At 35.8% G+C, this 25,503-nt stretch overlaps 4 protein-coding genes and 1 pseudogene across 4 annotated transcripts; 3 read left to right on the top strand and 2 right to left on the bottom strand.

The window, feature by feature from the left end:
- Nucleotides 1-6,886: 6,886 nt before the first annotated feature.
- On the top strand, nucleotides 6,887-7,888 carry LOC130510063 (uncharacterized mitochondrial protein AtMg00810-like). The gene has a single exon (XM_057006410.1). It carries the CDS (start codon nucleotides 6,887-6,889, stop codon nucleotides 7,886-7,888), a length of 1,002 nt encoding a protein of 333 aa, XP_056862390.1.
- An 869-nt stretch (nucleotides 7,889-8,757) lies between these two features.
- LOC108847124 (receptor like protein 26-like) lies at nucleotides 8,758-11,272 on the bottom strand. Its single transcript, XM_057005860.1, has one exon. The coding sequence runs from the start codon at nucleotides 11,251-11,253 to the stop codon at nucleotides 8,971-8,973; it is 2,283 nt and encodes a 760-aa protein (XP_056861840.1). The 5' UTR covers nucleotides 11,254-11,272; the 3' UTR covers nucleotides 8,758-8,970.
- An 837-nt stretch (nucleotides 11,273-12,109) lies between these two features.
- On the top strand, nucleotides 12,110-14,544 carry LOC108847557 (ATP synthase subunit gamma, mitochondrial). Its single transcript, XM_018620826.2, has 8 exons — nucleotides 12,110-12,334; nucleotides 12,734-12,777; nucleotides 12,885-13,037; nucleotides 13,197-13,310; nucleotides 13,396-13,523; nucleotides 13,625-13,747; nucleotides 13,856-13,975; nucleotides 14,065-14,544. Exons 1-8 carry the CDS (start codon nucleotides 12,237-12,239, stop codon nucleotides 14,260-14,262), a joined length of 978 nt encoding a protein of 325 aa, XP_018476328.1. The 5' UTR covers nucleotides 12,110-12,236; the 3' UTR covers nucleotides 14,263-14,544.
- Nucleotides 14,545-14,638: 94 nt separating this feature from the next.
- Nucleotides 14,639-19,742, top strand: LOC108845396 (ATP synthase subunit gamma, mitochondrial-like; annotated as a pseudogene).
- Nucleotides 19,743-20,404: 662 nt separating this feature from the next.
- On the bottom strand, nucleotides 20,405-21,746 carry LOC108845395 (putative F-box protein At1g47790). The gene has a single exon (XM_057005556.1). The coding sequence runs from the start codon at nucleotides 21,639-21,641 to the stop codon at nucleotides 20,487-20,489; it is 1,155 nt and encodes a 384-aa protein (XP_056861536.1). The 5' UTR covers nucleotides 21,642-21,746; the 3' UTR covers nucleotides 20,405-20,486.
- Nucleotides 21,747-25,503: the final 3,757 nt, after the last annotated feature.

Below are 25,503 nucleotides of genomic sequence, written 5' to 3'. Positions count from 1 at the left end.
TTTTAGTTTTATAAAATTTAAAACATTTCTTATAAAAAAAAATCTATGAGCGGTGTATTCAATTAAAAATTTGAGGTTATTTGTATTAATATGAAAAATCTATTGTTCTTCAAACATGAATTTTAAAAAACACTTTAAAATCTAATGTTATTGAACAAAATTTAAGTTGAAGATTTTAGAGTGTTTTAATTATTTTTATAGTGTTTGAAAGAGGTTTTTTATTATAAAATTAAAATCTAAATCTCATAGTTTTAGATGAGATTCTAGAGTTGTTTAACAAAAAACCATCAAATTCTAAGATTCTCCTACAATAATATAGAAACTCAATAAAATCAAATCACCTTAAATTTCAGATTCAATACATCCACCTATATTTTTTATAGGTACTTAAAATTTTTTGAGATAAAATTAATTAAAAAGAAAAGGTGAAAGTAAGAAAGGGTATCATAGCCTAAACATAAAATTCTATTTTCTCGCAAAAACCAAAAAAATCTCAATTTTCCGCCAAAAGAAAGAAACAACTATGTTTTTGTTCTAAAACCGAAATTTTTTTTTTCCGCCGAAAAATTTCGTTTTCTTACCAAAACCAAAAATCATTTTCCTTCCAAAACAGAAAATTTTATTTTCTCGCCAAAACCGAAAAATATGTTTTCAGCCAAAATTAGAAAATTATGTTTTCCCACAAAACCTGCAAAAAACGTTTTTTGCCAAAAGCAAAATTGTGTATTTCCGTTAAAACCAAAAATGCATTTTCTGCCAAAACCGAAAAATCTAGTCCCCCCAAACAAAAAATCGCATTTTCCTGTTAGAATCACAATTATGTTTTTCCGCCGATAACGTAGATCACGTTTAACGCCAAAACCGAGAAATCACAATTTTCCGTCAAAAATGGAAGTCGTGTTTTGCATAAAAAATGCAAAAAAATAAAATTGATATATTTATTTGAATGTTATAAACTGGTTAATTATTATTAATGCTCTTTTTAATTTGAAACTTTAAAGTTTTCTAATTACATGTTTATCAAAAAAATGTTTATTTATCAAACTTTTTGTTTATTAGAATTTATAATTGTAGTAAATTTTTAATACAAATTTAAATAAAAAGTTATAAATTTGTATGAAATAATAATTATGAATGTAAAATGCAAATTTTAGATAATATCAATGTAAATATATTAGACTTAATAAATAAGTTAATATAGTTAAAATTAATATCAAGATTGAACCAAAATAGAAGTATATTAGTAATTTGTTTACTAAACTCATCTGGATGAAATGAAGATAAAAAACAAACATAAAATTATTTAGATGATTCATCTAAGATGAACCATCTGAATAGACAAATAAACAGTCTTATAAAATATGAATAGATCATTTAGATTCATATAAATGGATCAGCTGGATGGAAATGACAGATGGTGAAAGAAGAATTTTATAAATGTGTTATCTCAGTAAATAAGTTTATCAATATTGTGAAGCAGATTGTTATATTTTGGAAGTCCTATTTTGATACAAGTTTTTTTATTTACATTAAACTGATTTGTATGATTGTATCAGTTGAGTTTTCACTCAAAAGAGAGATTTTAATAGACGCAATAAAAAAATGAATATTTCATCTCATTCCATATTATTCATTTCCAATCCAAAAAAAAATATCAACTTTTTTTTGAAAAATCATTCCACGTAAAATTAGTTCTGGAACAAATGGAATATTAATTCTATTCCTTTGGATCCACTGATTATCATTCCTTTAATTCCACTTATTCCTTTTATTACCATCTAGTTACAGCCTTTTTCTGCAGAACATTGGAAGAGAAGATATATAGAGTATGTGCAAATATTTAAAAAAGAAACAAGTGATGACGTGGCAAATTAAGGAGATGATGATTTCCAGTCAACAAAGAAACTTGATGGTAAGCTTCCGGTGAAGGTGTTATCAGATAATTCAAGTATACTGTATACGCAGCTCGGGAAAAGCAAGATAATAGGGGCTTGATCAGGAGGGGAGACTATTGTTCCACGCTGTGGAAACGTATGTTCCCTGAGAAACTATTGTTCCACGCTGAGAGGTAGATGATATTAGGTGGTGGAATAGGAAAGTCTCCTGTCATGGAGTTATACGCAATATCTACTAACTGCACTGATGAGTTAAGTAAAATTTCTGAAGAACCTTCAAGTCCGGTGAAAGAGTTGTTAACAAGACTCACTATGCTGAGACGAGGAAACTTCTAGAGCCACTCAGGCACTTTCCTTTTGATTCTGTTGTTGGAAATGTCGAGATGATGCAAGTTTTTAACGGTCTTTAGCATGTTTGGGAACTCTAAACTCGGTGAGATGTCTGAATCTGAACTTAAACCGGCTGTGTTGGAGGATGGGCATTCGGTTCACTCGCGAGTTGGACATGAAGCCACAAGGAAGAAGTCCAGTAGCAAAAGACCAACTCAGCCAATTAGTAACCTCTCGGTGCATGCAAAGAACATGTGCCTAAAGATATAGGCTGCACCGACGCAAACAATAGACACTGATGATCTGATCGCTGAACCGACTCTCTGACACAGTAATAACTATGAAACAAGGAAGAAAGATCGAGGGGAATATAAATAAAAGAGCATTCAATGAAGAAAGGGGAACACAAGATGACCGAGAAAACTAGAGAAAGAATAGAGAAAAAAATATAGCTTTGAAGACGAGTTAGTTTTTAGGATGACGAGTTCTTTTTTTATTTTCATTCGGTTCTTTGCTTACACTTCATTAAACAAACCTTTGACTCATTTAATCTCATTTAATATCTGATTACTGTATTCTAAACCTCAATTAACGGGTTTAGGATTCAAGATGCCGCTAACAACCTGTTTTTAGAAATATCAAGGATCAACAAAGCTTTGAGAGAGGAGAAGATGCTTAAGTCCACTGGATAACTGATGTTTAGTGAAGAAAACTCGAGGTCTCTAGGTTGATGGGCTTTAGGATATGTCTGTGACAACCCGTCCCGTGGAACACCTGCCCATGGACCCCAGGTTCACAGCGCTGCAGCGCACCGACCCCAACCCCTCCATTATGAGATCTCACTATCTCCATAATTAGGTTGTTGGTGAGACTCGAACCCAGGTCAATTGGTGACAGCATGTCCTGTGGGAATGCTATTAAAGGGTGAGGATCTGGGTTCGAGTCTCACCAACAACCTAATTATGGAGATAATGAGATCTCATAATGGAGGGGTTGGGGTCGGTGCGCTGCAGCGCTGTGAGCCTGGGGTCCATGGGCAGGTGTTCCACGGGACGGGTTGTCACAATGTCCTTCAAATTGGTTTTCCCCAAGGGACAAGTACACTAGCCTAGATGAAGAAGAAGAGTTGGGAACTTCTACACAACCGTTGAGATGATTCTTTCTCAAACTAAGATGAGACAAGAAGGGCATAGTTATAAGTAAATCATAAGGTATATGGCTCCTGAGAATTGATTATCAGAAAGGTCTAAAACTGAGAGGTTGGTGAGAGTTCTTACAAGTGGGAAACTATCAGTGAGCTCGTGTGAAAGGTTTAAATGGGTCAGAGATATTAACTTACTAAATGAGGAAGGGACTTGACCAGTGAAGCTACTAGAGGCAAGAGACAAGACCTCTAACCTGTTCAGATTGCTGAACTCAGATATGGCAGTGAAGTTGTTGTGAGAGAGGTTAAGGTAACGAAGATGATGCAACTCAAAGAGGCTGCTGTTTGGTTTATGAATCCCAGTGAAGCAACCACTTGGGAGCTGTAGCTTCGTGACAGCACCAGTGGCGTCATCGCACTGGACTCCGTTTAGGTAGTCACTGCGGGTGCAACCGGCGAATTCAAACTCGTTCTTGAATTTCATTAGAGCTTGGATCTGGTCGGGACGACAAGTAAGAGCATTGATCATCAAGAAACTTGAAGTGAACAAGAGTAAAGAGAGAGAACGTAAACGCAAACACGATCGTGGCATCGTGGCATCGTGTTGGTGATTGAAAGAGTTTTTGAGGAAATGATTAAAACCAAAAAGACATGTAAGCGAATTCTTATATGTTGTTTTGTTTTTATGTGCTGCCGCCATCGGTTCGTACTTGATAAATGTGTTGGGTCTAAAACCCACGTGCTTTGTCTACGAGTCACAAGCTTGATGAAAGTCCATTCCACGTGGATATCTCCATGACTCTGTCTAGAGTGTAGACATAGTCACATACCATTTGACTTTATTTTATTTTTTTCATTTTTCATTGGAGTTAAAGAGATTTGAATTACAAGTTGCACGTTCAGACTAACTTAGCTACCAAACAAATCAGCATAAATAGGATAACGAACATTAAGATGAAATAGTACGAATTTGGTTATTCGTAGAATCGTAGGCGACCAGCCAACCACCAATAAATAAATGGCCCTACATCTTAGATTATAGTTTTCGCAGGATCACATATTCACATTGGTCAGTTTGTTACATAAGCAATGTTGGATAAGCTTGGATTATAAGCTTGGATTATAAGCAACGTTCACACAACAACGAGAAGCTTACAGACAAGGACGAGGTGGTGATATATCTCACATTACATGCTTCAAGTGTGACAACGCGGACACTATGCAAGCGACTGTCCCGACAAGCAGTTGAAACTTCAAGAGGTAGTTGAGAAGAAAGAAGATGACACGCATGAAGCCGATGCCTTAATGATGAATGAAAGTGTACTTGAATGAACGGAAGGTAAACCCAACGACCTTTGAAGCAAAGTCAAATGCGTTGAATGTTTGGTATCTTGATAATGGCGCTAGTAACCACATGAGTGGTAATCGTGGTTTTTTCCATGATTTAGATGAATCAGTCACTGGAATGGTACGGTTTGGAGATGATTCTAAAGTTGATATAATGGGAAAAGGGTCAGTTCGATTCATTATCAAAGGAGGTGAGAAGAAAACATTAAAGAACGTGTACTATATACCGGCTTTACGCAGCAATATAATCAGCTTGGGCCAGGCCACTGAAGTAGGATGTGAGGTACGCATGAGAGAGGATACGCTGAGTCTGCTTGATCGAGAAGGACGTCTAATGATCAAAACTACGAGATCAAAGAATTGACTATATAAAGTATCTCTGCAAGTTGATGCTCGAGTCAAGTGTCTCCAAGCTAAGACGTGTGATGAGGGGAATCTATGGCATGCACGCTTAGGGCATGTTAACAACGAAGCTGTTAGGAGAATGATCAATAAGGAACTTGTCGAGGGGCTACCTGATGTTACACAAAACTCAGAAACATGTGTGTCTTGTCTCCGCGGGAAACAAACAAGACAACCTTTTCCTCAAGCTAGTAACTACAGAGCAAAGGCGTCACTAGAACTTATACATGCTGATCTTTGTGGGCCAATCACTCCTCCGACTTCAGCACATAAGCGCTATATATTCGTTCTTGTTGACGACTGCACAAGATATATGTGGACAGTACTGTTGAAAGAGAAAAGCGAAGCACTTGATAAATTCAAAACATTCAAAGAGCTTGTCGAGCAGGAAACGTGTACTAAAGTGGAGTGTCTACGAACTGATCGAGGAGGCGAGTTCACTTCTCGTGAATTTGAAGCATATTGTCAGAAACATGGCGTGAAACGGCATCTAACCGCACCATACTCACCACAGCAAAACGGTGTGGTTGAGCGACATAATCGCACACTCCTAGAGATGACAAAGAGTATACTAAAACATATGAATCTACCAAACTACCTGTGGGGTGAAGCAATACGGCATGCGACCTACCTGATTAACAGAGTTGGAACGAGATCTTTAGAGGGAAAAACTCCGTATGAAGCCTACAAAGGACGAAAGCCGAATCTCTCCCATTTAAGGGTATTTGGATGCGTGTGTCATGCGAGAACAGAGACAGTTGGGAGAAAGAAGCTTGATGACAGATCCAAAACTCTTGTTCATCTAGGAACAGAGCCGGGATCAAAGGCTTATCGGTTACTTGAACCTTTAAGTAAACGTATCATTGTGAGCCGAGATGTAGTCTTTGAAGAAGACACAGCATGGAAGTGGAATGAAAAGAAAGCAGGTGAAAAGGTTGATCGAGAAGAAGGTAGCTTTAACCTTTATGATCTCATTGATACAGAACAAGGTGACAATAGCAGAATAACTGAAGTTAATGATGAAGACGAGCTGCAAGACGACGAAACAGAGCATAGTAACGATGAGGACAACAATGACAATACACAAGATGATGTTAATCAGCCACGACGTTCAAATAGAACTACTAACAAACCGGCGTACCTTGACGACTACGTTTTGCTAGCAGAGATCGAAGGTGAACAGCTGCTAATGATCATAAACGACGAACCGTGGAACTTTGATGATGCAAAGAAGCTGAAAGTGTGGGTTGATGCTTGCAAGGATGAGATATTTTCCATAGAAAAAAACAATACTTGGGACTTGGTTGAGCTTCCTGCAGGTATCAAACCCATTGGATTAAAGTGGGTGTTTAAAATTAAACGGAATGCCGATGGAACGATTAGTAAGTACAAAGCTCGGTTAGTGGCAAAAGGATATGTGCAGAGACATGGTATAGATTACGACGAGGTGTTTGCTCCTGTGGCTCGCATCGAGACTATCAGAATGATCATCGCCTTGGCTGCGTCACATGGCTGGGAGATACATCATCTTGATGTCAAAACGGCTTTTCTTCACGGAGACTTGAAGGAAGAAGTGTATGTCACTCAGCCGGAAGGTTTTGTAGTTGCTGGACAAGAACAGAAGGTTTATAAACTCAAGAAGGCACTTTATGGCTTACGACAAGCACCGAGAGCCTGGAATATAAAGCTTAACAAGATACTTCATGGTTTGATGTTTCAACGGTGCTCAAAGGAACCATCTCTTTACGTCAGGCAGTGAAGAGGTGAGATGCTGATCGTGGCAGTATATGTGGATGACCTATTAATCACTGGGTCTTCTCTTGAGGCGATACTGGAGTTTAAACATGAGATGGCTAGCAAGTTCGAGATGAGTGACCTCGGACTATTAACCTACTATCTAGGAATAGATGTTATACAATACAAAGGTGGAATCATCCTTAAACAAGATGCTTATGCTCGTAAGATACTTGATGATGCAGGGATGAGTTCGTGCAACCCGACTCATGTGCCATTAGAGATCAATGCTCAGTTCTCTAAGGCTTCTAACGAAGACAAGATTGATGAGAGAGCTTACCGTCGCAGCATTGGATGCTTACGATACTTGCTGCACACGCGACCGGATCTCTCTTTTAGTGTTGGAGTTTTGAGTAGATATATGCAGGAACCTAAGACTTCACATGGATCAGCATTGAAACAAGTGCTTAGGTACTTGCGTGGATCAAGTATGCTTGGACTTCATTACACACGGAACGGTGGGACTAAACTCTTGGGCTATAGCGATAGCTCTCATAACGTGGACATAGATGATGGTAAGAGTACCTCTGGTCACATCTTTTACCTTGGAGAAAGTCCCATTATCTGGAGTTCGACTAAGCAAGAGTTGGTGGCTTTATCATCATGCGAGGCGGAGTTTATGGCTGCAACGGAGGCTGCTAAACAGGCTATTTGGCTGCAGGAGCTGTTAAGTGAAGTCGATGGAACACAGAGTGAGCTAGTGGTGATTAAGGTTGATAACAAATCTGCTATTGCACTTACAAAGAACCCCGTGTTTCACGGACGGAGCAAACATATTCATAGAAGATTCCATTTTATCCGTGAGTGTGTTGAGAACGAGCAAATTGAAGTTGAGCATGTCCCGGGAGTTGATCAAAAGGCGGATATACTTACTAAATCACTTGGCAGGATCAAATTCAAGGAAATGAGAAGATTGATTGGAGTGCAAGATGTGAGCGAAGAGAATCTCAAGCTTAAGGGGGAGATTGTTGGATAAGCTTGGATTATAAGTTATCCTTTTCTTTATAAGTGTTGTGTTTATCGTTAAAGAAAAGGAAATATGATTTGTGTGATTCCTAATATGTTTAGGAGATTGTGAAGACTATATATATGAAGATGCATTGTGTTGTTGCATAACATATATTTACGGTGTGTGTGATTGCTTTGTGTTTGAGCTTTTGATATTGAATAAACAAGAGAAGGACTTCTTGTGAAACAAGGTGTGATTCAATAAGCAACTCGTACTAATTGATCCCACTTACAGTGTAGAAAAGACGGATTTGAAATTTAGTGGAACTTAAACAGTTTTAAGTTAATATTTTAAAAAATTCAATAATTTGGGTGCACGCAACTATGTATAATAGTTTTAAAATTTTTGGGGATGGAGGTAAATGTTTCATCCGGGCTCTCTTCTGACTCAATCATGCCATCCAGATAGCATAACTGAGCTCACATTCTCTATTTGCTGACTTATTGATTCCTCAAACCGTGAATATTGTTATGTTTCTCTCTATGTTGCAACTTTATAAATCAGGTTGACTTGACATGAATGAAGTTAGACCAAAATGTATCAAAATTAGACCAGGAACATGACTTTTCATGTGCGTACATTAGTTCACTGTTATCCCAGAAAGTTAGTTTATACTGTGAAGCAGATTGTTATATTGGGAAGTACTCTTTACATACAAGATTGTACCAATTGTGTTTTTTGTCAAAGAGAGATTTCATGAATCTCTGGTCTGGGATTGAACTCTTGAGACCTATATAATCTTTTTTAGTCTCTAACTCTCTTATGTTCACTTGATCCAGTTTGTCTTAACAGGGAGCATCATGAAAAAGCTAGTAGAATCATGTACGAACCAAAGCTGTATATGACAAAGTCACTTTCTCAAAAATTTACCGAGACATTCATCAGCCAAACAGAGACTCAATTAAGACCTCTTTCTTACATCACCTAACAACATATCAAAATACTATATTTACATATAACTGTTTCTGGTTCTACATGATTATTGAATCCAGAGACAAACAATCTAACTGGATTATTTGTGCTTATCCGGACCAACTATCTTTGACATATCACTTTGGCTTGTATGAATAAATAATGTGAGCTATTAACAATCCTAACAACAATCCAGGACCATACCCTATAACCACTGCTTTCCAGTTCAAAACTCCTTCCTCTTTTTCTTCACCTTCTTCCTTAGGCTGCTGTGTTGGTGGCGCAGAGCAACTTCTTGGAAGAGGAAGACCACACAGACCTGCATTCCCTTCAAATGATGATTCAGCTTGCCCACTAAACTGTGGTCCTTGTGGTATTTCACCATTTAATTGGTTATGAGCCACACTTACATACGACAAAAACGAGAGCCTCCCGAGTTCTTTAGGAATAGTCCCAGAGAGTTGGTTTCTTGAAAGATCTAGCGACTCAAGCTCAGTAACATTTGCCAAAGACAGAGGAATGTGGCCTGTGAAGGCATTGTTCGATAAGTTCAACGCAATCAATGCCTTCAAGAGACCAATGGACTCAGGAATCTGTCCTTCAAGTTTGTTACCAGAAAAATCAATAGTGCTGTAGGAAGTAAGGACCTTCCCCTGCTCCATGAATAGACCTTTGTATTGCAAATCCAAAGTATCCTCATATCCAAAGTAAGCATGCTTGTAGTCTCCCATGTAAATACGCCCCTCTTCATCTACCTTGAACAATGATGCTTTCCAGTTAACAAAGTAACTTGGTGACAAGCTTCCTTCAAATCTGTTATCCGATAGTTCAAGTATACGCAGCTCTGGGAACGCGAGAGGAACTTGGTCAGGAGGGGAGAGCTGGCCAAAGAATCTGTTTGAGCGGAGAGTGAAGACTTGCAAATTTGGCAAAGCCTTTAGCCAGAAAGGAAACGTGTCTTCGATTATGTTGTTGTCAACACTTAGAAACCTCAGAGATGAGCAGTTTAAAAGCGATCTTGGAAGCTTCCCGGTTAGTCTATTGAAGCCAAGGTCAAGCGTCTGTGTCAAAGCGCCTCTATAGAACTCATCAGGTATGCTTCCTTCCAAGCCGTTCTTCCTGAGATTCACTATCGGTAAGTTACTCAAACATCGAGGTACCGGACCGGTGAATTTGTTGTAGGACAGATCAAACACAACGAGAGAGGTTCGGTTGCAAACTTGGAGAGGTATGTTCCCAGTGAAACTATTGTTCCACGCTGACAAGTAAATAATATTAGGTGGTGGAATAGGGAACGATCCTGTCATGGAGTTGTATGCAAGATCCAGTAACTGCACTGATGAATTAACTAGAATCTCTGACGAAGAACCTTCCAAACCAGTCATGGAGTTGTATGCAAGATTCACTTGGCTAAGACGAGGAAGCTTCCAAAGCCACTCAGGGACTTTCCCTTCGATTCTGTTTCTGGAAAGGTCTAAATTCCGCAAGTTTTGAAGGGTTTTCAAGATGTTTGGGAACTCGGTAATGTCACATCCTCGCATGACCAAGCTTTCTAAGTGAAATGTGATGTCTGAAGCATTTAGACTGGCTGGTAATAACTTATTTCTAGAAACATGAAGCACCAACAAAGATTTGAGAGATGTGAAGATGTTTAAGTCAATTGGGTAGGTTGTGTTTAGGGAAGAAACATCAAGATGGTTGAGGTTGATGAGCTTTGAGATAGGCTTAAGGATTTGCGCTTCAAATTGGTTTTGGCCAAGGGATAAAAACACTAGTCTAGATGAAGAAGGAGAGTTTGGAACCTGTATTGTACCAGTGAGGCTATTCTTTTTCAAATCAAGAAGAGACAAAAAGGGCATAGTGAGTAGCAAATCAGAAGGTATGGTTCCTGAGAATTTATTAAAAGAAAGGTCTAGAAATGAGAGCTTTGTTAGATTCCTTACAAGTGGAAAACTACCGGTAAACTCGTTATGGGAAATATTTAGATGGGTAAGATGGATTAGGCTACTAATAGAGGAAGGAACTTGACCAATAAAGCCATTAAAGGAAAGAGACAAAACCTCTAGTCTGTTGAGATTGCTGAATTCAGAAGGGAGTGAAGAAGAAGCGAAGTTGTTGTAGGAGAGATTGAGGTAACGAAGATGGTTTAATCCAAAGAGGCTACTGTTTGGTCTGAGAATCCCAGTGAAACAACCGCTTGGGAGTTGTAGCTTTGTGACTGCACCAGTGGCGTTATCGCAGCTGACACCGTTGAGATAGTCACTGCGGTTGCAACCGTTGGATTCAAACTCGTTCTTGAATTGCATAAGAGCTTGGATCTGGTCAGGGCGACAGACAAGAGCATTGATCACTAAGAAGTATGAAGCCAAGATGATGAAGAAAATAGAGAGAAAACATGAAGGTAGAGGCGGTTGCGACATGGTGTTTGTGATTGAAAAAGTTGTTAGAAATGATTGAAATGAAAAGATATTAAAAGACTTGATATATATGTATGTTTTTTTAAAGCCGCCATCGCATTAAAGATATTCATATTGAGCAATAGTTACTAATGTATGGGTCTCTCTAATAAATGTCAACGAATCATACGGTTTATGAAATTTAAGGAACTCTCTTTGATTCTGTCAGCAGATCATATCGTCTCTCCAGCTAACAGTTGACCTTTTTTATATTGGATTTTAGTCAGCTTGAATTATGCAAATGCACGTTCACACTTTAATTTTTTTTTTGTTTCGAAATGTATAAACAACTTTTACGTTCTATGCTGTTTTATATTTTATTGAATACTACTATTTTACCCAAATATTTTTTTTTTGTTTTATAAATTATTTGAATTATATTTAATTTACACATAATTTTGAAGAATAATTTTATTAATCTTTTTGCTTTTAGTTAAAATAACTTTTATCATGAAACGAGAAGTATTCATCTTGGAGAATTTTATGGTATGGTATTTAAGAGTTTTTTTTTTTTTTTGTCAACGGTATTTAAGAGTTTGTTAAGTGACATAAGGCGCATAACCAACTCGCATTATTTTGTCTGCAGATTTTAATCATTTTATTGGAAGGAGATCGAAGACTGCCAAAACTCAAATCCTTTAAAGAAATAACAAGTGATGACGTGGCAAACTGAGGTGATGAGATAAAACTTGGGCCTTATATAATACATACAAAATCAGTATAGCCTTTGTTGAGCCCAAATTAGAATCCAGGAGAAATTTTGTTAGCCATCATCCGAAAACGACGCCGCATCAAAAGTGAGAGTGTGTGTTGTTCTGTCAAACAAAGCCCTTGGTTTCTCCCCGTAGCAGTCAGTCATCTTACCTGCCTTTTATCATCCGAGTCGAGTCGAGTCGAGCCGAAGCCTAGAAGAAGAAGAAGAAGAAGACCAACCCCGATCTGAAGCAATGGCAATGACTGTTTTCCGTCGCGAAGGGAGTCGTTTCCTCCCTTCAATCGCCGCTCGCCCAATCGCCGCCATCCGATCTCCTCTCTCTTCTGACCAGTGAGATCTCTTCCCTCCTTCCTTCCTTTTCTTATCCCTCGCTTATAAGCCCCTCCCCACAAACGTAGATGTTACTCTTTCGAATCCCAAATTCGCTTCGTTTGATTGACTCTTTGATCGTTTTAGGCCTAAGCATTTCTCCCTGCAAATAATTTTTTTTTTTAGCGAGATTGAGTCGAATTGGTTTGTTTCAGACTCAGTAACGTCTGAATCTCGTGTTCCTGTCGGAGAAACGTTGTGATAACGATGTTTTTGCATGTTCGTCTAAGCCTATGGGAGAAAAGTTGTTTGCTTTTTTGGCGTTTGATTGATCCAATTTTTTACTTTTGTTGTCTAGTGTTGTTGTGTGCTCATATGATAATGATGACGTGGAGGACTAACCTGAGTTTGTTTTGTTAGGGAGGATGGACCTCTTGGAGTTCGTTCTATCTCAACTCAAGTTGGTAAAGTCTCTCTCTGCTGATCATTGGATGTTGTTTTTTTTAGCTAAGTTATGTTCTTACTTGTAATATCCATGAATCGATTTTTAATTATTGTATACTCTCTGCAGTGCGTAACCGGATGAAGAGTGTGAAGAACATCCAAAAGATCACAAAGGCCATGAAGATGGTTGCTGCTTCTAAGCTAAGAGCTGTTCAAGGCAGAGCTGAGAACTCCCGTGGACTTTGGCACCCTTTTACTGCTCTTCTTGGAGATAATCCCAGTATGGTCCCACTTGTTTATATTAATCAATCTATACTAGTTTTGATGATGACGAACAATCTTATACTACTAATTCTCTTCTTAGGTGTCCAACTCTTGCTATATGTTTATTGTTCTTTTTGGATCTGTTTCTGATTTTTTTTTTCGTTTTCTTGATAAGGCATTGATGTGAAGAAGAGTGTAGTGGTTACTCTCTCTTCTGACAAGGGTCTCTGTGGTGGAATCAACTCCACCGTTGTTAAAGTGAGCAGGGCTTTGTACAAGTTGAATGCTGGTATGTTTCGAAAGCACTATTCGATGGTTTCATGGTTTTGTTTCCGTAAATTACCATACCTGATTTCATTCTTGTTTCATTGCAGGTCCTGAAAAGGACGTGAAGTTTGTTATTGTCGGGGAGAAAGCAAAGGCTATAATGTTTCGTGACTCAAAGAACGACATTTCGCTTACTGTTACAGAGCTGAATAAGAATCCACTCAACTATGCTCAGGTAGGTTATAATTGTTACTTGCTCTCCCCGATTCATTTGTCCTTGAGCTATGTTGTACTGTTCTCTTTAATGTTTCTTATGCTGTTTACTTGCTGCATCAGGTCTCAGTTTTAGCTGATGACATCCTGAAGAACGTTGAGTTCGATGCTTTGCGCATTGTTTACAACAAGTTCCATTCTGTCGTCGCATTTCTACCGACTGTGGCCACTGTTTTGTCACCTGAGGTAAGTCACAACTGTCGAATGTCTCAGGACGATGATTAGTGCTCAGTATATCACATTCTGCTGAACTATAAACTTATTGTTTACTTATTTGTGTTTTTGCGTTGGTAGATTATTGAGAAGGAGTCTGAAGTGGGAGGAAAGCTCGGTGAGCTCGACTCATACGAGATTGAAGGTGGTGAAACAAAGGGAGAAATTCTGCAGAATCTGGCCGAGTTCCAGTTCTCTTGTGTAAGTAACCAGGAACATATAAACTTGTTTTATGGTGTTTAAACTCATAAGGATTAATATGGGTGAATTTCATAAACTTTTTAATGTAGGTAATGTTCAATGCGGTGCTGGAGAATGCGTGTAGTGAGATGGGAGCTAGGATGTCTGCCATGGACAGCTCAAGCAGAAACGCAGGAGAAATGCTTGACCGTCTCACCCTCACTTACAACAGGACTCGTCAAGCTTCTATCACAACAGAGCTTATCGAGATTATCTCTGGAGCCTCTGCACTTGAAGCCGCTAAATAAGCACATTCTTGTTTGCGTTGACTTGGTTTTTGATACTCGTCCACCTTGAAGGAGACAGTGTGTTTTGAATTCTCTAAGGACTACTGAGTCAGTTTTCCTTTGCTGGCTTCTCGTTGAGGCTACCAGTCTTTGCTCAAAGGATTTTTCAGAATAATATCCCTGTAATTTCCAGCAGGATTACTGATGATTGCATTAACATTTGTTCTGATTTCAGTACACTTCCCCCCAATAATCTGCAGTGTTGTTTCCAAAAACATTATATACATATGGTTTTATGTTCTAGCTTTGAAACAAAAAACAATGCTATTTTTTGGAATAAAAAACACACTAAAGGCTACGAAAGTACAAGCGTATCCTGTCCAATGAGTCTGTTGTCATGATAAGTATAGCAAGTCTTGTTGCTCGCCGTCAGAACCATAGAGAAGGCATAGGATTTAGGCAGTTCAAGAACGAGCTTGATTCCAACGGCGGCAGCCAAACTGACTACTTCAACTGGAGTCTTGTCTGGTGTGATAACATCACCGTCTGGTCACAACTCACGAAGCTACACTGTTACTTTTCCCAATCATTGATTCATTGTGGTAAATAAAATCTGAAGAATTAGAAAAGAGCCTAAATCCTAAAACAATAAAATACATATATCTTATTAAAACAGAAACATTCTGTTGGATCTAACATTTATTTTGTAAGTTTTTAAATTAAATACACCTTTATACTTTATAGTTAAACCTACATTAAATCATTAATGTTCCTTTCTTTTATACTACTATCCATGTTTCCAAACAATATACTTATTTCTTACTACTATCAATGTTTCCAAACAATATATTTTATACTACTATCAATGTTTCCAAACAATACAATAATTAATCTTAATATTTTATATCTATCATTTTCTCTTTAAAATTTTGTAGAAACATCATAATTTCATAAATTGCAAAATAATGAACTTTAAAATTTGGATTATAAGATTACAAATTATGAAACTATTACAATTTAAATCAAATTAGATTACATATTGGTCATCCATCAGTTCAATCGGTTAGTTTCGAATTTTAGTGATTTTTGTTAATATGAATATTTTAAAAACCTAAATTGAATTGTCAGATCTCCGGATTAACCGGTATAATCACAATCGGGTTGAATTTAGAAACACTGATTTAAATGCAAAAATATTTTAAATACACTCTTTAAAAGTTACCAAAATATTTGTTAAGTTATTAGTAAAAATTTTCATCGTAAAATATTCCGCGCTTCCAAAGCGCGGGTCATAATCTAGTGATTTTTAAAGTTATTACAAATTTAAAATTCCATCATACGTCGGTCGACAATAAAGGTCTCTTTGTCTTATACTGTACCTTGTGTTTGGTTTAGTGGAAATTGTTGCGAGAGCGTCTTTTAAAGACCAGATGTGTGTCACAGTCTTCGGCCATGTCAGCCATCTGATGGGATCTATGTTGCTCCTCGGCTACCATCAGATCAAATTGAAGCTTTTGCCTTTTGTTTCCTAGGGATACCACTCTTCTTTTGGACGTTTTTCATTATGTGGTCCACCTTTATTCCAGAATTTCTGGGAGATGATTCCTTAATCGAACCATTGGTTTAGTATTTACTGTTTATAAAGTTGTATTCTTGAGGGAATAATTTTAAGCCTCATGGGCTTCTTAACCCAATTTTTTTTCCGAAAATTTGTCATTATTGAAGTTTCCACACACTGAAATAATCTTACTACATGTGAAAGAAAACATGGCAAGAAAAAAATTCAGGATCTACTTCTAGATCTTGTGAGAAGAAAGTTGGTTCGACTAAACATGAAACTTGGACACATATATGTATCTTCTGGTGGATGACGAAAGTAACAAGGGGGTCATTTTGCAACGATTTAGTTGTAATGGATTATGTTAACAATATAATCCATAAAGTTTGTGCCTAATTAAACCGGTGGAAGAAGTGCATTGTATTTTATTGGATTATCCATATAGTATCATTGTCTTTACTATTATGCTTCTGGCTTTAGTTTTTACGTCATCTTTCTTTGGTATCTTACCTCAGTGGATAGAGTAAAATATCTGTGATGGTTATGTATCTACAAAAGAAGAAATTGTATGTAAACAGCTAACATGTGTCACAGCAATCTTCTCCTTGTGCTTGTTTCGGCAACCCATATTGTTTTTTTCAATTTATGGAAAGAGAATCGTGAAATATACATCTATTGATCACGTAAAAGAGTGATGCTATTGGATTCATATGAAACTAAAAAAGAAACATATCTCCATGAATTAATCATATAATGGATATGTGCAATAGTAAAAGAAAAATATACTCAAGTCGTTTTGTTCTCGTTGGCGTTAAATAGTAACTACCTTTGTTTGTATCGTTCTCTCCTCAAGAGTCTCTCCGTGCAAGCCAGAACTCTCGGATGGTGATGGCGCCAATGAAGAAGCCAAAAACAAGGCATACAAAAAGGTTATTGGTGATGTATAGAATATCACCAAAAAGACCATACCGAACTCAAGAATAATAGATACCAGCTCAGCGGTATGTACTTTGGAACGGGATAAAGAAGCGAAAGCAACGATGTAGGACAGAGTGTATGCCAATGCCAGGAATAGTAAAGGATCAACCATGGTAATGTTGTCTCCAAGGAACCTTGCAATGACTTATGTAATCTTCCAAATGAATCAAACTCCCACACTTCCTTTGAGCATCAATGAGATAGCGAACATGTTGAAAAGCTAAAGTTGAGGCTGTGAGAAAGGCTATCATCTCATGGCATCGTTTAACGTAAGTAGACCACCGGTTCCTGCTAATAGAAAGTACAGAAAAGTGCATAGTCAAATATCTTATACTAATTATAAATTCAAAATCTTGAATGATATAATAACTAAAACCATAAACTATAAAATCAACACTAAACACAAAATTCTATGAAACTAATTTATAATCAGCAATTACCATACTTGAATTATGCATTTGACTTTTGTGGTCAATCGAATTATGCATTGATTAGTATGACAAAATTACATATTTACCATGATTTTTTAATTAGAGGCAGATTTTCACTTTTTAATTTGCCCATTACATAACATTAATAAATGTAAAGAAATTGTGCATTATTATCACTTAAAAAAAAACACTAAACTTGAGAATGTATCGCTTGAAAATGCTGAGACATTATTATCAATTCACCAATTGCCTTCGAATGGCAATGCCAATATTTTGACGAACAGTCAGTGAAGTACATTTGACAATAATTTAGTATCAGAGTCATTGTAACAATAATTTAGCATCATACCGTGAAATGGGAGAAAGAACCGGAAGACAAGATGTAGAACCCACCTTAGGCCAATGCAAATAAAAGGGTCAATCTTATTAAAGTCTTCAAGTAAAGTGATAACCACTTCTAGAAAATCTTCGACTCCAAGGATGGTACCACTATTTTTGTGTTCACTACCAACCGCAAACCGAATAGGTAAAAAAGCCAGAGCTACAACCATGAGAAATAGTATCATTTCATCGCATGTTTTAACATAAATGAACCACCTGTAAATACAACGTAATAGAAAAGGCTCGTATTATATATTTTATATTAATTTTCAGTCCTAGATTCTAATTATAAAGTCCAAATTTCAAATCATAAAACTAAACTACAAAAAATAAAACACTAAATGAAACTTCTAAAACTAAATCTTAGGAACATATGGATGAAGATGAAACAGAGTATACTTGCTTCTGGGATGAAGCAGAGTATACTTGCTTCTTAGAGACAAATATGTAAAAGAAGAAACAGAGTATACTTGCTTTTTTTTAGAGTATGTTTGCTTCTTGGAGACAAATATATAAAAGAGAAAAATAAAATTCATTAGTCATTACCTAGACGGAGAGTTATGGGTTTCAACTGCTTGCACAAGCTGAGTCTTCAGATTAAATGGCTGTTTCGCCGGTGTCTGGCTGAAAACACGAGTTGATTCAGTCGTCGTTGACGGTTTCAAAGGTGAAGATGCATGGAGTAACCGATATTTCAAACAACTAGATTACATAAAACCATATTTTCATAAAATCAATGCAAATATACAGATTTTTCAAACAAAAAATAGTTACAATTTTAACATGATTACCAAAAAAAAAAATAGTTACAATTTTTTTATACAAACAACTAGATACATGTGAAGAATCGACAAATGGGTTATGGCCTTATGGGTGCAAATATACAAACTTTCCAGTTTCCCCAGCTTCATTTCTTTTTTTTTTTTTTTTGAATTCGAATTTTTAAACCTGTCACTTATAAGTTGCAACCAGACTCGCATCTTTTTTTATTTTCCCAACCATCCGTCAACTATACATGTGTTAGCAAGTAGATCAATTAATTATTTAGTCTTTTTAACATTTTGTTTTAATAAATTGATTCAAAACATATAATTACATCATAAAAATATCACATATCACAATCACAACTGATATATAAAATTGGTAATTTTTATGCACTGACTATTAAGCAAGAAGCTTTGTTATATATTAGCAAATACTAAATCAATTAAGCTAATATATATCAAAGCTTCTAGCTTAATAGTCAGTGCAGGTACTGAAAAGGGCGTGAAGTTTCATTGCAGGTCCTGAAAGGACGTTAAGTTTGTTATTGTGGGAGAGAAAGCAAAGGCTATAATGTTCTGTGACTCAAAGAACGACATCTCCCTTACTGTAACAGAACTGAATAAGAATCCACTCAACTATGCTCAGGTAGGTTATAATTGTTATTTTTTTTTATTAAAAGGTTATAATTGTTACTTGCTCTCCCTGATTCATCCTCGAGCTATGTTCTGTTTTGTTTAATGTTTCTTATGTTTACTTGCTTCACAAGGTCTCAGTTTTAGCTGATGAAGACATCCTGAAGAACGTTGAGTTCGATGCTTTGCGCATTGTTTACATCGCATTTCTACCGACTGTGGCCACTGTTTTGTCACCTGAGGTAATTCACCTTCTGCTGTAACTATAAGCTTATATTTTTTTTTTTGTATTCTTGTTTTTGCATTGAAAGATTATTGAAAAGGAATCTGACGTTGGAGGAAAACTCGGTGAGCTCGATACATACGAGATTGAAGGTGGTGAAACAAAGGGAGTATCCTGCAGAATCTGGCCGAGTTCCAGTTCTCTTGTGTAAGTAACCAAGAACATATAAACTTGAGTTATGGTGTTTTAACATATAAGGATTAATTTCGGTGGTTTTTGTATACTCATCTTCTAGGTAATGTTCAATGCGGTGCTGGAGAATGCGTGTAAGTGAGATGGGAGCTAGGATGTCTGCCATGGACAGCTCAAGCAGAAACACAGGAGAAATGCTTGACCGTCTCACCCTCACTTACAACAGGACTCGTCAAGCTTCTATCACAACAGAGCTTATCGAGATTATCTCTGGAGCTTCTGCACTTGAAGCCGCTAAATAAGCCCATTCTTGTTTGCGTTAACTTGGTTCTTGATATTCGTCCACCGCGTAGGAGACACTACTGAATCAATTTCCTTTGCAGGCTTCTTGTTGCGGCCACTAGTCTTTGCTCAAAAGTTTGATTGCATCCACATTTTGTTCTGATTTCTGATACACTTCCCCAAGAATCTGCAGTGTTGTTTTGGTCAAACACATTATATAATATATACACTCCGGTTTTATAATCTAGCTTTGAAACCAAACTCAAGACTTAAATGACTTGAACGGTGACAGCTTCTTTATTAAAAGATCATGTTTATGGTCTTGCTGCTTGGGCGCCGTCCTAACCATATAAGAGCCCTTTGGGATTCGAGAACGCGTATGATACCAGCGGTTGCAACCAAACTGACTACTTAAATTGAATCTGGTGTGATAACGTCACTGGTCTGGTCGCAACTCACGAAGCTATATCTACCAAGTGGCTGGCCTCAGTGAGTGGAGCTATGTATTCTAACAACAGCCTATTTCGTTTGCATCGCCCCTCCTTTACTTGGTGACAAGCCACTGATAGAAACTTGATCAGGATGGTATAGCTGGCCAACAAATCCGTTTTAGTGGAGGATAAATACTTGCAAATTTATGGTTATAAATGCAAATTCTTGTATAACTTTTGAATTAGATAGTACCCGCATATTGGTAATGGACCGCATAGAATTGAAGCAAAGAATGAGAAAATTATATGAAAAAGCATAACATAATTTTAAAAAAAAAAAAACAAAGCCAACAAAAAAAAAGCAACAAGTTGTTAGAAAGAAATTTGACAGTCAGTATGATTTAGGAAAATATGGAGACAACTCGAAGGAGAGAAAAGTGGTTCTTCTTGATCTGCATTGTGCCAAGATTCGTCTTCCGCCATTCCTTTAAATTCAAATCTTCTAAAGCTGTTTCTCACGGGATCACAAAATAGAATATATGAAATTTTTTCAAAATGGGAAGCTAAATAAACAAGCTCACCAGCATGGGTGGAACCTATTAAACGCCAATATTGTTTAGTAATCACATCACACTGATCACCTAAACATGAAAGGAAGTCTTGGCTCGACCACTTGTGTCTTTCTGCATCCTCCAAAATCAACAATCTGCTAGTATTTTTCTCATCAACAAAAGCTAACCTTCCCTCATAAGTTATCATATAGGATCTATCTATACCTTCCAGTGGTAATGGTATCATATTGAATTTTTCAGTTTTGATATCGAAACTCATTATAACCTGACGACGACCGTGAAAAATATAGGCTAGATAGTATATAACCCCCTTGATACATCGCCCAATAGTACTATTGAAAGAACGATGGTTTTGGTTTGTTTTGACTGTTCTCCATGATTCTTGAGCTGATCCCAATGTTAAGACTCGACACACATCAGTACTTCTGTCACAAGGAAGGCACATTACTTTGTGTTTACCTTGGGTTGGATCATATCCTAAGAAAACTGTTAAATATTTCCAGCTCTTTCTAGGCTTGGGCAAGGTTACAAACTCTTTCTTGCTTGGGTTCCAAACTCCCGGCGTTCCTGATTCCTGGAAACAGATCAAGCCGTGGACAGATTCCGTAGATAAACCATTAGTTTCTGGGAACTTCATACGATAACAACTAATAGGCTGAGAAGATGAGAAAGACTTGTTCGAACTATGATGAAGAGTATGCCTATGTTGCGGAATAGAGGCAACAAACAGACTGTCATAATTTGTGATGCAGAGTAGAAGACTTGGCCGTGGGGACCGAGTTTCGAACAAGTTGATGAAATATGGATCTGTGGTTATTGATGACCAAAGCTTTGACACGCAACGGAACCTCGAGACAGATTTCTCAGGCAGCCTTAAAAGTATCTCTGAGATCAGGTCGACAGGAAAGCATCCTCTGTAGTCGTTTCTGTTCTTCTTTTGATCTTGTTGCTCCATGTTTGGTAAAAAAAACTAGTTTAGGCCGCATTGATATATGTTTTTCTTATATAATTAAAATTTACATCAAAATTAAAACTTAAACTAAAACTAATCTATATGCGTTCCTATGACTGCTGCTATAGCTATCGTCTTGAGGTTTCTTTTGATTTTAATTTTAATACTCGATTGGCCCGCTCATACGGGCATAATTATCTTATAGATATTTATTAATACATATATTATTATTTCAATAATTAGCATGATGATAAGTTATGTTTATACTCTTAAATTTTTAAATTGGTGATATATTTATCTATAATGAAATTTCTCATTACAATATATATGACTATTATTGAATTACTTTTAAATCTTTATGATTGAAAATATTATTTTTAGATAACAACATAATATATATTAGAATTGTTTTATTTATTTTTGGCCAAAAGTTTTATTATATTAATTTACGTTCAATTATCTAATATAATAGATAAACATAAAATTATAAAAATAAATTTTAATTATAGTACATATTATATATAACTATTTATTATATGCATGATCGTATTATCTCTATTCATGTTAATTAGTACATGTGCATTTATCACTAAAATTAACTTTTTATAAAACCAAACATATAAACGAGGTTAGACAATTATCTAATGTCTGTTCCTATTTACTCTATCTGATGGGTTCTTAGGTATTTTGTTCGCTCCAGTGGACAAAAGCATTTTATAACTATTTTATTAATATATGCATTACTAATGAAAATATTATAGCTATAGATCATAAGTTATTTATTTTCATTTGAAAATTCTTTTGTATTATAATTAAAAAGCTTCATTCATTATATTTATTATTAATAAATAAATTCTTAAAAATAATTTAATATTATTTTTTCGATTATATAAGAATTTTACTTGATTAATATGTGTTTTTTTAGTTTTGGACTTTTTATTAAAAGTATTTTCGGATTACAACACAATATATACAGAAATTATCTTTTCATTTATAATATATATTTTAAGATTTTAAATAATTCTTACTATTGTTAGTTTTAAATTCGTTTTTATTTTTTAGCTAATTTATATATTTTTATTCATCAAGGATATAAATGATATTAACCACTCCAAATTTTAATATGAGAGCTAATATATGCATTACTAATGAGAATATTATATTTATAAATCATAACTTATTTATTTTCATTTGAAAATGCTTATAAATTATAATTAAAAAAGTTACATTCGTTATATTCATTTAATAAATAAATCTTAAAAACCACTTAATATTCTCTTTTCGATTATATAAATTAAAAATTTTACTTGATTAATATGTTTTTTTTAATTTTGAACTTTTTATCAAAAGTTTTTTCAGATTACAACACAATATATATAGAAATTATCTTTTTATTAAAATATATATTTTAAGATTTTGGATAATTCTTACTATTATTAGTTTTGATTTTGTTTTTATTTTTTTAGCTAATATTTTTTTTATGATATTAATCACTCTAACTTTTAACGTGGAAGTTCCGTTGCGAAAAATCACTTCACAAATAATAGTATAGATATTCATAGTATAAGAACTAATTAGAAAACAATAATACTAAATGAAAAAAATTATAATAAAACTGAAAATATTATTATTTTTAAAACAAAGATAATTTTATATATCTTAAATATAAGAAAAATATTTTGTAAACATCTTTTTACTATATATATTGCTATATAAAATTTGAGATAATATAATTTTAAAAGATAAATTCAACTAACAAAATAAAATAAAATTGTTTAATAAATAAAAATAATCCTCCAGGGAGGGTAATCATATATCTTATTATATAAAAAATGTTTTATCTCCTGTGAAACTGTCATGTCAGCGTCAGATCAGAAAGTCGAATCCCGCGGTGTCGACACGTATCACAGGAGAGCAAAACTCAGCATTTCATTAATCTTAGATATGATGGGCTTTAACGAAATCTTTTGTAGTGTTTGAGTTGGGATAAAGCCCAACCACAGCCCAGACAACATGTAGGAATCCATTAGTACCTTCTCTTTCTTCTAGCGTAGGTCTGGGCATTCGGGGTCTCAATCGGATTTCAGTTTTATTCAACCGGGTTTCGAGTTTTTGGATTTATCAAAATTAGCTCATTCGAATTATTTGAAAGTTCGGTTCGGGACTGGTTCGGGTTCTATCGGGCTCGGGTCGGGGTTTGTAAATCTTCAAAAAACCGGTAAAACCCAATGTACTTTCGGGTTCGGGTCCCAATCGGTTCTTCGATTTAAAAATATTTGATTTGTACCTACTTTGTAACCAAAATATAAGTAAAATTGGTTTGTTTTGGTTTCAAATACCTAATTTGTACATTTTTGTAACCAAAACATAAGTAAAATTGATTTAAAAATAAGAAAGGAACATCAATCATGATCATTCAAAATCAAACGAAAGGGAAATATATTTATTGATAAAAAGAAAACCAAATAAATGAAATCATAAAACGAAAACTACGACCTCATGAAATGAGAAATTTGTTTAATGAAAACAAAATCTAAATCTGAATATTTCAAATTTCAACAGCCACCTTTAATTATCAACCTTCATATAATAGAACCATCAACATTTATATAATAGATAAGTATTTTAGATGTTCAATATATATTAATGTATTTTGAATACATTAGGAATTGAGATTATGTTTGGTATAAAATCTTCCTGAGGTTATGAATGTTTCGGTTCTATCGGATATCCATTCAGATTGGGTTTGGTTCGGATACTACTCATAACCTGAAATACCGAAAAACAAGATCCATTCGGTATTTATGTTGGGTTCGGATCGGTTCGGATTCATTTTTACCGGATCGGATTTGGTTCGGATTTTGGGGTTCGGTTTATTTATCAAGCCCTATTCTAGCATGTCTTTTTTATGGCTTATCTTCCACGATTGCAGAACCTCTGTGTAAAGCCTTTGTTCCTCATTGAATCCACTTCATAACGTATCTCCTTTACCTCCCCCTCCCCTCCGTTAACCTCTGCCACCAAATCAACATTACTGACAATTTTCTCGAACTCATCTCAAATCCCTAATTCCTGAAACTATAAATAGGAATGAAGACCTCACCAAATGTCACAGCTTCACGAGATCAATCATATTCTTTCCTTACAAACACAGCCTGTCATCGTCATTTTTCCACTGGCTCAATCTGTTCAAGATTTCTCCGCCATGATAAAATCAGGGTTTCGCTTGAGAAGAAGTGTTAGAATCGAGTTAATTATGGGCTTCCAACTTAAAACCAATTGGTGATTAGTGGATTGGCCCTAACTCTTTATATATTAGTTAATGTCCCATAGAATTCCCGATGTGGGATATAATATCCCTAATACCCCTCCTCGAGATGATGGTTCTTATCGGCCAGAAATCTCGGAACTTTAAGACAGTTATACTCGGTCGAGCGAGTCAATTACGACCTTTATACCAGGTCGGGAAGGGTTAATCACGACCTACAAACCCGGTCGGAAGGGTCATATTAATTAGGGGTTTAGAGTATTTAGGATCTGGGCTCTGATACCATGTTAGAATCAGGTTAATTATGGGCTTCCAACTTAAAACCAATTGGTGATTAGTGGATTGGCCCTAACTCTTTATATATTAGTTAATGTCCCATAGAATTCCCGATGTGGGATATAATATCCCTAATAAGAAGACCAATCCGTATCCGCAGAAACTATCGTCGTCTTTTTCTTTGTCTTAATTGGTTCATGATACCTCCGCTATGAATTCGTAAGGAAAGTCGACGTCCAGATAACTCAAATATGCTTCCAGGGAAAACATATTTTACTCCTCCATTATGTTTTCTCCAATCAGCTTCTTCCATAAGAGGAA

The sequence above is a fragment of the Raphanus sativus genome, chromosome 3, assembly GCF_000801105.2.
Source record: "Raphanus sativus cultivar WK10039 chromosome 3, ASM80110v3, whole genome shotgun sequence".
Taxonomy (NCBI): Eukaryota; Viridiplantae; Streptophyta; class Magnoliopsida; order Brassicales; family Brassicaceae; genus Raphanus; species Raphanus sativus.
The sequence above is the reverse complement of the archived record's forward strand: the minus strand, read 5'-3'. Positions and strand labels throughout refer to the sequence as shown.

Excerpts from the sequence above, each read along its gene's own strand:
- LOC108847557 (XM_018620826.2), top strand. The coding sequence starts at position 12,237 with ATGGCAATGACTGTTTTCCGTCGCGAAGGGAGTCGTTTCCTCCCTTCA. Across the intron at positions 13,311-13,395 it reads TTTGTACAAGTTGAATGCTG|GTCCTGAAAAGGACGTGAAG; the intron begins GTATGTTTCGAA and ends GTTTCATTGCAG. Across the intron at positions 13,524-13,624 it reads ATCCACTCAACTATGCTCAG|GTCTCAGTTTTAGCTGATGA; the intron begins GTAGGTTATAAT and ends TTGCTGCATCAG.
- LOC130510063 (XM_057006410.1), top strand. The coding sequence starts at position 6,887 with ATGCTGATCGTGGCAGTATATGTGGATGACCTATTAATCACTGGGTCT.
- LOC108847124 (XM_057005860.1), bottom strand. The coding sequence starts at position 11,253 with ATGTCGCAACCGCCTCTACCTTCATGTTTTCTCTCTATTTTCTTCATC.
- LOC108845395 (XM_057005556.1), bottom strand. The coding sequence starts at position 21,641 with ATGGAGCAACAAGATCAAAAGAAGAACAGAAACGACTACAGAGGATGC.